Source organism: Apteryx mantelli, chromosome 9 (assembly GCF_036417845.1).
Source record: "Apteryx mantelli isolate bAptMan1 chromosome 9, bAptMan1.hap1, whole genome shotgun sequence".
Classification (NCBI taxonomy): domain Eukaryota; kingdom Metazoa; phylum Chordata; class Aves; order Apterygiformes; family Apterygidae; genus Apteryx; species Apteryx mantelli.
The window spans coordinates 13,638,731-13,654,397 of record NC_089986.1 but is presented as its reverse complement, the minus strand read 5'-3'; the positions used below and the strand labels follow the sequence as shown (position 1 = coordinate 13,654,397).

At 44.7% G+C, this 15,667-nt stretch overlaps 1 protein-coding gene across 9 annotated transcripts in view; it reads right to left on the bottom strand.

The window, feature by feature from the left end:
* Positions 1–15,667, bottom strand: part of LPP (LIM domain containing preferred translocation partner in lipoma) — a 356,904-nt gene that overhangs the window by 164,273 nt on the left and 176,964 nt on the right. For all 9 annotated transcript variants that reach the window (XM_067301782.1, XM_067301780.1, XM_067301788.1 and 6 more), the window contains one exon: positions 15,214–15,326. In XM_067301782.1, coding sequence (XP_067157883.1) covers positions 15,214–15,326 — 113 coding nt within the window. The remainder of the gene's footprint in view (positions 1–15,213; positions 15,327–15,667) is intronic.

The following is a 15,667-nucleotide window of genomic DNA, read 5'->3' as shown; positions in this document are numbered from 1 at the left end:
CACTCTAATGCTGCTGTCATCTAACTGAGCGACACTTCCACAACTCTGGCCACTTCTGAAGATCTCCCCATGAGCAGGTGGGCTTACCTGGAAATACTTCCTAGCAGGGCATAAAGAGCAGGGAGGGATGCCAACCATCCACTGAACATTGGCCTCCCTTACTATTCCAAGAATAGCCAAAAAACGTGCCAAATGCCAAAAATGTGCTAACTCTGTCCCTTGGCAGAGTTCGCATCAGCAACTGTGCTGCAGCAAACTTCAGGAGACAGAGATGCAGCCATGCAAGGCGCAGGGGAGTGCTAACCACCAACAGTGCAGAGTACAGTAAAGGGTGCCATGTTCCTGAGGTCCAAGCTCAGCTCAGTCCAAGAGCTGTGGTACACATTTGGTCTAGCCATAGTCCCAAAATCAGTTTCTCCACCCACAAAAAATGTAAATAGTAGTGGGTTCTGTGAGGATTAAGTGGTCTCATCTCTGAAGAAACGGGGTGTTGCAAAGAACTGCTTGGGATCATAGCTGGAGCAAATGAACATATCGACAAAAAAGTTATTTGCTAAGCATTGCTGAGAGACATCTTGCTATATCTTAACAACCAATTTATAACCTTACAGTGGTGGAGGAGCTTAAAAAAAGGACAAATAATAATAATAAAGAAATAGAGAAAGCAGGTAATAGAAGAAGAAAGCATGAAACTAGAAGCTATCGAAACAAAGAAAATGGGGCAGGTATTTCTTCATACAACATGCTGTTAAGTGGTGGAACCCCTTGCTGCAAAATGCTGTGGTTTTTGCAAGTTTACATGGATTCCAAAAGCAGCTGGAGAAAGATATGGAAGAAAACTCCATCAAGAAATATATATAATATATAAAAATATATATTATTCCATGCTTCTCCTTACCCTCTCATATTTTTCCCTGGATACTTCCTCCTGACCACTGCTGATCTGACCCAGTTTGGCTCTTTACAGACATTTGCATTTATATGAAGCCTCCACTTGTGCATTGTATCTGCCCGCTGACACCAGCCAGCGTCACTTCTTTTGCCAGTGAGTATATGTCAGTCTCTGCAGGTTAATAACTGATCATCACCACAGCACTGGGGTTCAGACCAACGCCTGGAAACCCCCTTCTTTCCTCCTTGCAGCCGAGATGATAGAAAATCCAGCGGAATGCATTCAGCCTCCTGGGACACACGCCAAGGAGAGCAATCTCTTCCTCCCCACACAGCCTTCCTCCTCCAAGTGCCAGCTAGACACTCCGTTAGGAGCTTCTCAGAGATCTCTGGTCATGGAGTAACAGAGACAACAGCTCTTACGGGAGAGACTGCCAGGGAGAGTCATGGAAAGATCAACTTCAAATGAGAGGTTTTGCCTTTCGGCACTGCCTGCATTACATGCATTAGCCTGACCAAGGCATGGTCAGCAGCAGGACTGCTAAAAAGTCCTCTTCCTTTTATTTTTCTGAGAGAGAGAAAGGGGAAAAAACATTTTGTTGCCATTATGAATCTGTATTACAATAAAGTCTTTGTATTTCCGTAGAAATCAGTCTGACAGGCACTGCTCACATGAATAGTTAGAAAACATCTCTGTCCCAAGGAGCTTATTGTCTACTAGGAACCAGACCTGGAAAGGGAAAACGGGTAGAGGGGGAGCAGTGAGTACCAGAGAACACTAAGCAGAGTAAGTCTGAAACGCCACAAAGCTCCTTCTGGCTGCCAGACAAAGACACTAATCCACTGGGCCAAACCAGCTCCTCAGAAAGCATTTCATCGCTGCATTTGACGTCCCAGCCCTGACAGCACATCATCGGAAAGGGAGAAAACTGCCACCCATGCCGCCAAAGCTCCACTACAATTTTACTGCAAAACCAGCCTGCGTTCACACAACCAGGGGACTGATTCGAACCACCGGCCAGAGGCTGTGCATGAGCACTTAATAAGCCATTGCCCCCTGCACACCCAAAGATGAGACCCAGATCCTGAGCCAGCACCTCAGCCTGGCGCTGGGGATGACACCACCAGAGCAGAGGGGCATGGCAGTGCCAGGTCAGAGCCCAGGACCACCTTCCCTCCCAAACAGCTCCTCCCAAACATCAGGGAAAGGGGGTCTTTTGCCACAAATGTGCACGGTTTACCCAGACCTGCTTTCAAGACCACAAAAGATTTGGCTCTGGAGAAGCAGGCTGAGGTATCTGATGAGCGAGATGACACCACAAAGGAGGACGTTTCATCGTGGAGGTTCAGGAGATGGGTTCCACGCACCGGGCACACTCTGCCAAAGCACCAGCCTGGGGCCAGCAGCAGATCTCCCCGGGGGCAGTGACAGGACACAGGCAATAGCGCGGCAAGCAAGGAGACACACAGCACTCCCCGTCCTGCTGCCCTGCGCAAGCCCAGGATGGAGCAGAGGAAACGTGCTGAGGAGGAGGACGCAGCAAGCAGGTCGATGCACCCAACAGAGTCGCCTTGCAGCCCAACCGCACTCTGCAAAGCACCCAAAGCATGCAGAGGTCCCGACATCTCTACCGCGGGTTTCAAACCTTCACATGGCTTTTGGGGGGTTTCCAACCATAGGGTTTTGCTCATGGTAGGGAGTCCTGAAGGTTTTAAGATTGGCTAAATGCAGCTTTCCAAAACTGTGACATTAAAAGACACAGCAAAGCAGGAAACATCATTCAGTCAGCTGAAGGATCTTTGTACTGCGGCCAGCCGGTGCAGAAGGAAGAGGCATCGCGATCCTCAAGCACACGAAAGCAACAGGCTGAGTTTGATAAGGAACAGCCCAGGGATGAAGAGAGAGGAGGAGTCCCATGAGCCGGCATCTGCCAGAGCAACAGACCCGACGGTCCTGGTACTTTACTTAACATGTCTGATCAAAAGCTTCGGGAATCTTTTGTGCGTTAAGTGCTACCAGATGCAAAATCAGCAGCAAGATGAGAACTGTATTAATAAACTAAGGAGGCACATAAAGTTATTTGAAAACTGAGTTGGGAAGATGGGGAGAGAAGGGGGAGAATAAAACCAGTTTATTTTTCCATTAAGGCAATTTAATATTCTCCGGGTGGAGTTAAATCACTCGTCCTTGGGAATTAAATTGAATTAGTGAAACGTTCTTGTTCATCAGCAGAATATACAATAGAAAATGGAATATATCATTTTTTTCTTTACGTCTTCTGCAGGACAGTGCTACTTTTCTATTCACAGAGCAAGAATAGTTGGCCATGAAATCCTTCTGACCCAGCATGACTTTCACTGACTGTAACTAACTTTACAGCAGCTATCCTTTTTCTTTTAATTAATGCAATTACATTAGGACTCATTATTGATAATTATGGCGACTGTTAAAAGTTTCCCCTTTCTTTGCCCACTCCCCCGCCAACCTAAAATCTGCTCCAATATCGTCACAAATTAATGTTTAATTAGCCATCAAGCAGAGCTGATGTTCCCTGCAGAGTATTGCTGCTTGCAGAAAAAATGAAAACTAAAAGGAGATATTGGATATTTCATCATCTGCCTCCAATAGGAACCACAACCAAAGAGTAACCAATTACCCCAACATAGTTACAAAGTTTAATCAATACAGAAACCAAATAGCTCATTAAGTGTCAACTACAATAAACGAAGGCCTTTCCACTGACTCTTATTGCATGAAAGTTACATTTATAAATGATCCCATGGCAATTTCCAAGAGCAAAGACTCTTAACTTCCACATCCTGGCCAAATTGCAGCCTTCCTCTTTCTTCTCCTAGTGTAAGAGAACAGGGAAGAGGAGGATGCCTCTAACTGCGCAGGACATGTCAATGTTCATTCATGACAAGCCACGAATTACACACACCTAACACTCATCTGCTGTCCAAGGTATTGCCTTAATGAACTGAACAGCCACGAGAAGACAGGTGAGAACACTCTTGCAATATTCCCCAACTGTTTTGACATTTCATTTTGTTTCCTATTCATTATTATTGTAACAACTCATGAAACTCTTCTTCAAAACTTTTAAGTGAGCTGCCCTGTCAAATAAGAGCAGGCTGAAAATGGTAAGGACCAAGAAAAGAAACACATATAACATTTGACAGGATTTAGGTTGGATGGCTTTCCACAAAATGCTATCAGAATGGAAGCCATACCAGGGAAAACTACTTCTAACAGCAGATTTTTCCTATTCCATAGGGGAAAAACACCAAACAATCTCCTTCCCCATCATGTGATCCTGAAACAACTAATGTGCAGAGCTGACGCTTAGCAATTTTACTTCTTTCCATGCTTTTGGTGAGACTAACACTGAAACACTGTGCCCAGTTCAGGAGTGAGCATTTTAAAAATTTGAGAGACTCCCCCAAAAAGCCAAACCAGCTGACAATGAGAGGCACCGAGAGCTCAGTTGGTTTCACTTATCATAAAGGAGACTGAATAGCAGCTTGACAGCAATATATAAACAGCTTCACAGAATGAAAATGCCAGAGAGCAGATTGCCCCATCTAGCAAAATAGAATAACATACAGTAGCTGGAAGCTGAAGCCAGACAAATTCTATTGGAAAATAAAAGAGGTATTCAGTTATGTGTAATACTGCAGGTAATTAACTACTAGAACAAACTTCCAGGTTTTCTCCATCTCTTGATACCTGTGGATCAAGACTAGATGCCTTTGGTCTCTCTGCATGTGCCTGGCTGAAGTCTTCTGATCTGCGATATTCAGAAGGGCACAGCTGACAATTTAACGGCTCTGCCTGGCCCCGAATCTATAGAGGGGAGAAAGTAAAGGCGCTGCTGCATTCATAAAGATCTGTCGACATCACTTTGTGTTTGTACCGCTTTAACTGGAAATTAAATTTACATTAACAAACTCTTTCCCACACAAGACTATATTGTGACAGTTAAATGAAGAGCTTTTAAAAAGGGACACATCTCAGGCAATTTTAATCAAAAAAGATAGGTTTTGTTAAAGCTACCAATTTCAGAAAATTAAGGTTGACTAAAACTGTTTTTAAAAACTCCTTTTGGAATTTAATCACATGTTGGAAACCCATACGCAGCTGCTTGTGTCACCTGCAAAAAGACTGCATAAAACATAAGCATATGCTTAATTTTACATGTGTGCTTAAGTTCTATCAACTTTAATGAAGTTTAAGCACACAGTCAAGCTTCTCTGAATTTGAGAAAGCATTTCTGAACAAGGGCTGTGAAGCTATTATGAAATCAACACAAAAAAATATTAAAATTGGCTAGTCAATCTTCACAGCCTGAATAAGCTCCAAATGCAGAAGTTAAACATATAACATATTTCTGAATTTGTTTGTTTGTTTTGCTTAAGAGGAAGGCATACACGCCAAAAAGTTTGCAAGGATTCAAGAGTCTCCCAGAGAGCTTGGCAACATTTCACAAAAATGGAGGTATAGAACTACATGAAAGTCAGTGGCTTGGGTTTGGCTTCTTTCTCAGAACTGAGTCAGGTTAAAAATCTAGTATATGTCTCTAAAAACTGAGAAGAGGAAAATCTGGGGTCCACCGCAGTACATGAATTTCTGGGAAGGAAGCCCAGCGCTGCATTAGAAGGCATCGCCTGCTGTCATCTATAAGGCAGGAAAGTCTCAGCTGAGCAGACCCCACAGGACTGATTCAGCGAGGAAGGACCTTGCCTTCAAGAAGTCTGCAATCCCCATTTCCAAACCTTTGAGCCCACTTTTATCTTGCATCCTTGAAGGGAAGGCATGTGTCTAGTATTTGATTTGGATTGATGGGTTTTCTTTCTTTCTTTTTCTAAACACCAAATTCCCTGTCTGGACACCTCGCCTTCTAAACATTTCCTGAGTGAGAACATCAGACAAAGAAAATGGATCCGAACTACACACAGCTCTGAACAACAAGTAATCTGCACTGCCCAGAAACCCACAATAAAACTCTGCTAAGAGAATTCCCAGTATGTAGATCCTTTTCAGATGAGCTCTGAGGTTTATTTTGGTACCGTCCAAATGTAGATAAATGAATGCAAGTTGCTGCTTTTCAGTAAGAATTCATGTCTGAAAGCAGCTGTGCATCAGAAATCGCAGTGTCCCCAGTACACATTAGGCCTCAGGAAAATATCTTTTAACTCTACTTCTGCTTAGAACCAATACAACCATAGAAGCCAAATGGGATTTACTTCAGCACAGAAAGCATATTCTCTACCTAAATTTTTTTAAGACGCTTAGCCAGTATTAGCATCTACCAAATCCTGCTCCCTGCTCTCAGACAGGAGCCTTACCCAGAGCTGAGGGAAATGCTGGTGCCACAGCCCTTGGGCTGGCCTTAGCAGCTAAATGTTCAGGGAAGACATAGAAGTACATTGCAAGGCAGGAGAAAGGGAATTTGCAGACCCAGCCGTAGGGATAGGAAGGGGAGAACAAGTCAGGAATGAGCAGAGCTGAACATGAAAGCTAGACCTGAGACAACAGGACACGAGGCCGTGTCCATGGGAAAACAGTCACGCAGGAAGGATGAGGCAGAGAGGGAAGGAGCTGTGGATCAGGATGGCTGAAGGAGAGAAAGCTTACAGGGCACCTGTGACAGAGCTGTCACTTGCTGTCTTAAGCAACACTTGGAGTTGCTATAGCTTGGCCCAAACCTTTCTGTTGTTTTTTTTCTCACACAACTAAAAACAAAAGCCTGAAAATGTTATATGATGTTTTCCAGACACTCTCATTCTTATGTGTTCTTTGTGCATTAAAGCTAATCAACTTGCTACATTTTCATTAGTAAATCAAAACTGAAAAATACAATTGTGGGGAATGGCTCTGCAAAGACGGAATTTAATAGCAGCAGACATTTAAAATCATGCATGCCCTTCTGTCCTAGAAAAAATTCCTCTAACTCTGGCTACAACAACATTTCTCATTGGCATTTCTACCATCACTCAGCTTGCTCAGTCACTGTGCTGCACACTCTTTGCAAAGCCAACTCTTTCTGACAACAAAACCGCCCGTCACGGCAAGCAAGGGTCAAAGCTTTGTTTTTCTTCAACCATGGAATGGAAACTAAAAAGTAGAGAGGGAACATGCATTTGAGCTGATTCAATTCTTGGAGTTTAGATGCATTCCCATCTTTTCTATAATGTGTCATTACCGCTAGACAAAATTTCCAGCAACAAATAGGACAAAATTTGCCTTACTCTTTGAACTGCTCTGGGAGCTGTAAAACTGAATTTAGACAGACAACCAGATTCTCTAATTAGTACTTCTGTATCTCCTTTCCTCTTGTTCGATCAAAATTTAATTCATTACCACACAGTATCGCAGTACTTAAAGCATCAAAACCAAGGCAGGAATCCCATTCTCTCCAACTTCCTGCTCTCTGCAATGTCCCAGCCTACCATCGTGTCCAAACTTCATCAAAAGACCTGGTCCTCTTAACCACATCTTCCAATTCCAGTCAGCTTCATAGAAAAGGCACAATACTTTCTCTCTGCTACAATTTTTACAATTATTCTTGGCTACTGTGACTGACAGACTGTTCGTCTCAGTCTCGCTGCTGCGTCAGAATTCCCTAATGCCACAGGGGCTACCCAGGACTTGACATGAAGCAAGTGGTCTTGAGAGAGATTTTTCCTGGGACCTCCTAATGCACCAGAAAATTTAAATAGTACTCAGAAATAAGAATGGAAATATCTTTAATACTGATCGTGTTATCTCACTCTCTTCCATCAGTTAGCTCATCTGCTTCGATGGGAGAATTCCCACATCTTCACATCTTCTTTTTTCCATCTGCTTAAATAAGTCTACTTTGGATACAGTGATGTTGTTACTTCCTTTTGTCTGTCACAGGCCAGTATTGTCTCTGTCTGACAGGAGAAAACGGTCTGCTTTCTCTGCACTCTCTCCACGCCTCCCCTATCACTTGCCACGTTCAAGTCTCTATTACCCATGGGTGGATAATCCAGGTTACGGATTAACCTCTCTGCAGTTGTGGGCACCGAACCTGGCTCCAGCACCAGAAGCGCGACGGCGTACCAGGAAGAGAGGTACCCACACAAGGCAGGATGTGTCCACCAGGGCTTGTAACTCAGCACAGCACCGGGGGACACAGCCATGCTGTTTGCACCCAAGAGCACATGTGCATTACACTGCCTTGGGTCTCCGCTTGGGTTCATTTTAGTTTAACGATCTCCGAGCATCACAATCAACAGTATCTCTGACCTTTCTTTTTCCTGTTACAATTTTTGGATGGTCCCATACCCTTATTCATGTATGACCTGTATGATCTGCATTTGCTTTTGTTTTATCCTGTTAACCCTGTTCCCTCACCTCATTACCATTAGTTTGCCAGCTTATCAAAAGCCACTTCTGTTCCACCTCCCAATGGGTTTCACAGGCTCAGTAACAATTCTGCTCCCAAAGAACGCATCAGCGTTAACGAGTACATGACCTCCCACATTTTGCATATGCTGTTACTACATTAAACAATAACATAACAAATACATTAAATAATAAAGTAATAACCATGACGACAATAATAAGAATAGTTAACTTTCTGGATCCTTGCTTCCTTTGTAGTCCTTGCCGAGAGGTTTAGCTATTAAAGGCTGTATTATGTTATAACATTGCCAAGATATTAATAGCCAAGCAGAGAGATGAATGGCAGGCTTACGTTGTACAATTAAAACTTTTCCAGTTTACCCTTTCAGTAAAATCTGTGGTTTATAATAAGCATCTTTGTTTATTCTGAAGAGAGTAAGGACTGGAAACTTGCATAGATGGGAACAGAGGTTCATTAAAGATTTAAAATAGAATGTGGTTTGGCATTGTAAAACAAACATGCGTATAAGATGGGTTGCATCAAGAGCTGACTGAAAGAAATGCTCAGTGTTCCTTTTCTCTTGTGATCCTGGATTTACTGGTCATGCTACCCACAGAAAGGGATAAAAAGCAGCGGGGACAAAATGTGCTTGCTTGTTCCCCGATAACATGGAGGTTTGCGTTACATCCCCTCTCGCTACGCATTTCCTATATATGCATATATAAAAATATATACATACACATGCAAACATATGCATTTTATATATCATGCATCTAAATATTCATCACCATATACACTTTGTATTACTGATTTTTCTTACCTTAGTGCCTAGAAACTCCAGCTACAGACCGAACACATTGACCTGCACAGAGAGCCTGCGAGCATTTAAACATGCAGAGCGCGTACACATTATTTGTTTGAGCCTAATTCGGAACAAGGCAGACTCCTGTTTCTCAAACACTGAGAAAGCCAGAGGAAGGCAGACACATCAAAAGCATTCCAATAAAGCCAAGATTTGAGTAAGAAGGTTAACATTACCAGGTAATTTATTTATACTGTTGGACATGGCTTCATTTAGATAAGAGGCAGTTGCTTACGACATGGATTTTGATAAATCAGGTTAGGAGTCTCAGAAATCTGCCCAAGCAGGCTTGCAAACTGAGAGCCACGCACACAGACCACAGCGTTATCTGCAGAATCACCGAGAGCTGCTGCTCAGTGCCGGGAATGCGGCAGCCCTCTCGTCAGCGAGACGAGCGCCGTGGCATTACGGATGCTCTTTGCTAGCGAGCACCTAAGCCCAGGCCAACAGTCCTGATGATTAACAAAATCTAGCACTAGAGGGAGGCTGAACACATGTTCTGCTCTCTTCGGCCTTTTCAGCTTCTCCAAACGTTACAAGGAAGGCGATTTACAGAAAAACCAGAGCCCGGCAGCGCTTCCAAACTGCGGCGCGGGAGATGCGCTATTTAAAGCAGCACCCCCTGTTGGCAAAAATCACGCTTTTTCTTTCCCCAACAATTTGTCAATACACGCACCCAAGGCCCCCAAAAAGTTTCTTCGTGGATCTGTCTGCTTGCTTAGCCGATGAGTCACAGCCCACAGAGAGGCAACAACCCTAACATTCGCCCGGAGGAAGTCAGGCAGCAAAATGCCTAGCAACCTCCGGTGCTTAAAAGGATAAGGCGCTCTCAGCTCACATCTATCAACACCTTCTCACTCCCTCCTGAGAGCGAGCCTCAGGGAGAAGAGCCGGGTCTCTTCTAAGCGGTCTCCCAGAGGACGGCGTATTCGCCTTCAGGCCACATTTCAGCACTTCTCCTCTCCAAATCCCTTGTCAAAGCAGACCTGCCCCGCTCAGCCCTCCGCTGGTCTCCTGCGTGCCGCAAGAGATCAACCAAATGGCAGGTGCCAACCTGGCCTGCGGCGACGACAGACCTAAACGTGGAAATAGTTCGTCACCCACACACTGAACAGCTCTGCAACCCCTCTGCGCATAGGTGCTTATGATGGAGTGCCCGGGGACCCGGTATATTAAAGTCTATTTTATTTTACACTTCATGCAGCCATTAAAATAAAGTCTGCTTGTCTCTTCATTCTAAACCCCATCCTAAACCACTTCTGCACCTCTTCTTTGTTATATCGCAAATTTTTTCTGGTCTCGGCAACTGACGGTGTTTACTCGCTAATTAGCGGTATTTACAATAATGAGGCAAACGGAGAATTGTTCTGGGATACAGGAGACCCGGGTACTATTTTCACTCTGCCGCTGGTCAGCTGGGCAAATCACTTGCCCTGCTTCAAATTCCTTACCAGGGAGAGACTGGCATTTCTTTCACAAAGCGTTTTGTGGTCTGTCAATAACGCACGCACTGGTAGCAGCCAGGAGCTGCTGGGAAAGCGATGATCCCCTGGCTGGATGCAATTTTCTCCTCTCTGTGTTACAGTAGCATCTAGGGTCCCAAATTAAAATCAGATCCATATTGTAGACACAGCACCTGTGGATAATTAGCGGTGATTTGGAAAAGTATGTTTTCCTAAGGTGCCCCTTCGCAGGTCTGTAGCTGAGGGTCACATCTGCTCTGTGCTGCCAGGGCCTGCCCTGATACGAAACGCACCTGGAGTGGCCGCAGGCTCTGGAAAGCTGCAGGCACGGCAGCAAGCCCCTGCCTCTGCAGGGCATCCCACACACCCAGCACCCCCGAGTCACAGCCGACGTGCAGGGTGTTTGCAGTGGGCTATCAAAATTCACTAATCTATACTGTAACCTTGCTCTAAGGGTGTTCTTTGGTGAAGCCACCAGTGCTGCTGCAGGATGAACAGGTAGAAGAACAACCTGCCAGGCGCTCATTTGCCAGAGCCAAGCCTGTAAAGCACCATCTGAAGGTCTGAGTGAAACCCTCCTCTTACGAGATGCCACGGAGAGCAGCCAGGGCTCACGCAGACCTCCCAAGGTATGCTCCAACCCCGAGCAATGTCACAGGCAGCTTATCTGCTGCAGACCGACACAGCGCTAAGCAGGCTGCTCCGGGGCTTGAACCTGTAATTTTAGGAGAACTGGCTATTTCAAACCTGGGGCAGCCAGCCAGAAGGCCACCAAGGCTAGTGGAGGGATGAAGCCTCTGGAATTTGGCTATCAAGATGTCCCCTGCTTCGTGCGCTAAGCGAGCGCCAGTTTGCCTCGCGACAGGACACAGGTCACGGTCTAGCATCCCTGCGTCTCCCCGCACGCTCTCATCCCTGAACGCTCCTGCCTGACGCTGAAAGAAGAAACCATCAATGCTGTAAGCAAGGGTCCCTCTAAATGAACGGAATGGGGCATTTTGAGAGGATTCTTATGGAGAGTTTTTTTTCCACTTTTGCTTTCCTTGGCCTGTTCAGAATTCCTTTTTAGAAACTAGAAGTCAAAAAATAAATAAATAAAAATAAAACCCTTTCTCCCTCCCAGATTTATCTATTTCCTTTTGACAAACAGTGATTTCATTTTTCTTCCCGTCCAGGATTTTTTTCAGTTGTGTTGGGTTTTTTTTTTTTCCCTCTTAAACTGAGCACAAGCCAACGTGGCAAAAGGCTCTTTGCTTATGTCCTTATTTGTCAAACACACCATCACCGCACCCTCACCACCATTCTGGGAACAAGCCTTTGCCTTTGCCGGTTGATTTCAGCCAAAGGGGAACTTCCCAACAGAACTCTTCCCCCAGCTCCAACATGCTGCTTTTTAAAATAAACGTTTTCTTTTCTTCTCTCTTTTTTTTTTTAAAGCATTACAGTTAATAAGAAAATAACTTAAATTTCCTTCTCCTCTCCTCCCCAAACCTGTTGTGAATCTGAGCATGATGGAGCTAGATGAGAAAACAGAAATTACAAGAAAATGCCAGATCTACTGCAAAGGTATTTCATGGCCCAGTCTTCCTTTGATTTCAGTCAGAGTGCAGGCACCTAAAGGGAAGTTAGATATAAAGTACTTTTTTGGATCTGATCCTAAGTGGCCAGTTTCATTGTCCAAATAGAGATCCAGAGATAAATAGGCCTATGAAAACTGGGCATTATTATTTTAACTGCTAATCCATAAGCTACTACTTAGATCGTAATAATCTGTTCAGCTTTTAGTCATTTGCTAACAGTTATGCATGACACAATAATAAGCTAAACATATCTATGTTGCTATCTTCATCAACTTAACACCTAGTGTAAAAAGCTTTACCTGGGACCACAGTGCACATATTTCAAAAGCTGTCATCAGTTTGAAACACTCTACCATCCAGAGGGAATTTTCTGTTTTAAGAGGCTGATTTGCTGGAGCAGATGAATTTCAAACTCTGGAGCAAATTCAAAGGACTCGCACTGAACAGGGTGTTGTACAAGGTTGTAGAGGCAAAACTTCAAGACAGCAGCCTCTGATCTGGTTCACACTTAGGAACGGGATCATCTGTGCCAACATTTGCATTTAACAAAGGAGAAACTGAGGCATAGAAACAAAGTGACCAGCCTAACGTCACAAAGCCAAATCAGGTTTAACTTCAGTCTGTTGGATCCCAGTCCAACACATGGCCAAGGAGAATCCTCCCTTGATATTCTGATGTCCTTCAGGAGACACGGCAGAAGGAACAGAACTATCATTTGTTCTCTTACTCCAAAGGAACCCTCTGACTGGAATTACAAAAAAAACTAATGTTCAATGAGCATTGAACATTTTTCTCCCTTGCCATTTGTCCTTTTCACTCCTCATCTCTAGGCCTTCTCACTTCAGCTTGGCTTTTGTTACTCCTGCAAGACAAGGAGCTGATCTTGCAACAACAGATCCTGCAGGCTCCTGATTTAGCACTGACTTTTGTCAGTTGTTGATCTCCTTCACAGAGGATGGAAGGGAAAGGAAAAGGAAAAAGAACGCAAGAGAGCACAGGATTAAAAGTAGAGATCTGTATCTGCTACACAGAGTAAATCTGAACACTGTGATAAGCAGGAGTGCTGGGATGCAACTCCAAGGCTTGCTTTCTTCAGAATAAGCTGCCATGCAAAGGAATCTCGCTCTAACCAGACGCCTGACAAAACCAATGCTGTTAACACTGCTCCAGCCCTGGCGCTCCAAAGCCAGAGAGAAAGGGTGTGACAAATAGCAATTTCATGAGCTCAGCAGGGAAGAGCCAGCCCATCTGGTGGTTCTACCAACAGGCATGTTTCAGTGAAAGCCCTAAGTGTCTGAGGCAAATCTTTGGACGGTTGCAGGAATGAAGGAGGCATGAGGATCAGGAGACAACAGTGAGTCGGACAGAGCCCACTGCAGTAAACATAGCAAGGCCGCCTTCTTGGGCACCCCGGGAACCTCCCCAAGCCGTGGGCATCTGAGGCAACATGGACCCTTCTTGCTGGTCAGGCTTCTGACAAAGGGAACCGTGCCTGCAATTGCAGAGCTCACTGTCCGTAGCCAGAAGCCTGCTGCTATGTCACTTCCTAACTCAGTCTGAGCCCTGCTCCCATGAGGTCCGCTCATCTTGGAGAGATAAGAGTCAGAACACCACTTGCTGGGGAATTACTTCATTCCCCCAAGGCTGGGAAAAGCCATGCTCTTCACTTGGCTAATGTCCCTTATGGTTGCAGCCTTTCCTGGCAACAAACATGTTCCTCATTAACCCTTTCCCTCTCAAAGACTGCTTAAAATGCCTAACCCATCGCAGTAACATGCTTACAAAGACATTGTGATAGCATCTGAACATCTCACAACAGGCAAGAGACCAGAGGAAGCCCATGAGGGAGGGAAATGTTATTTCTCTTTTACAGAGGCATAAAGTAGGTATATTTACTCTAGAGCTTGTCAGTGCTAGGAACTGAAGTCAAGTCTCTTTAGTCCTATCCAATGTTTGTCTGCTAGGCTATTCTCAGGCTCATCTTGATCTAGGGATACAGGACTACCACAACCTTCCTGGGTCACCCAGGGCAGCCTCCTGTGACTTTGGACACCTGGCTATATAACCCTGATCAACTTTAAACCTAGACCATTGCTTTGCTCTCACTATTCCTCTCACAAGGCTGTTCAGTACCTGCACACCCCTGCTGGTTAGAAATTTTCCAATTACCAGCCTAAGGGTATTCCTGGCAAGTTCACCCCTGCCTGTTCCTGCACCTACACTCACCTTGAGCTGAAATAATTCTTCTGTCTCCCTGGTGTTTATTACCCAGATGTATTTAAAGTTTGCAGCCGTACCCCCTCTCAGCCTCCCTTTTGCTCAGCTAACAAACCAAACTCTTCTAGTCTCCTCCAGCAAGATCAGTTCCCCACTCCTTGATCATCTTGACAGCCTGTCCCTGCAGTCACTGCAGTCTGAATTCATCTTTCCTGAATGTGACTGACCTAATAAAACAATACACTGCATTCCAGGTGAGCCAGTGATTTCTGCATAAAGGTGTTAATACTTCCCTGTCCAAAGACTGAATGTCATTGCCTGATGCACCTCAGAAGTTGCAATTGCATCCAGATGGCAAGCCTAGAGGATCCAATCCAGCAAAAAGTGGGTGAAAAGGGTCTCAGTGACATCACTGGAACCTGGGCCAGCACTTATTTACCTCACTTAATTTTAGGCATTTAAGTAAAGCACTTTTAGGATTAGATTACTGCCCTAAGGTCTCTCCACAGTCAGTGGAAGGAGATGGGCCTTCCAGAAAGTAATTCATTCTGGGAAGGCTGCACTCCCATCCAGTATCACAAGAACATAAGGCAATTAGTTCTCTAATTCAAGCCGGATGGGAAAAATCCTTTAATAGCCCAGCAAGTTTTGAATGGAAATATTCCCCTGATTGGGAAACAAAGATTCCTAAAGCTGACTTGGGTGTTCATGACACATGATCTCAAACCACAGTACTTTGCCACCTTGTTTGATTAACTTCCATTTATCTCTACAAATCCCTTTGGATCAGTTCTGCTCTAATGATAAAACTCTTGTCATCTTACCTGCACGTTGAAAGAAACATCATCCAGAGGGGGCGGTGGGGGGAAGGCACCTGGTGGTGCTGGCATATTCCCGAGATCGTCAACAGGAGGTGGAGGTGGAGGAAGGAAATCCCCTAGGAGAGATAATCAAGAGAACTTAAGAGTCACAGCAGAGCACCAGCATTTTCCCACTTCATTTTAGTATGTCTAATCCATCCCTTCCGGTCCAGTGGGGTCACTGCCTCCGAGAGAAAAAGCAGGTATTTACAAAGAGACAAGAGGGATGAACTGAGTAGTTGGAGCCTGCATCATGGCATGAACTGTGCTATATTCCCAGCTCTGCCACTGCTTCCTAATACAGGAGTTAACACATCGTTTAACCATTAAATGTTCAGTTGCACCCATCTCTGCTCCTGAAGATGGCTATAACAGCTCATTAATATTTCTAAGTTGCTTAGAGGTCCTCAAATTGAGC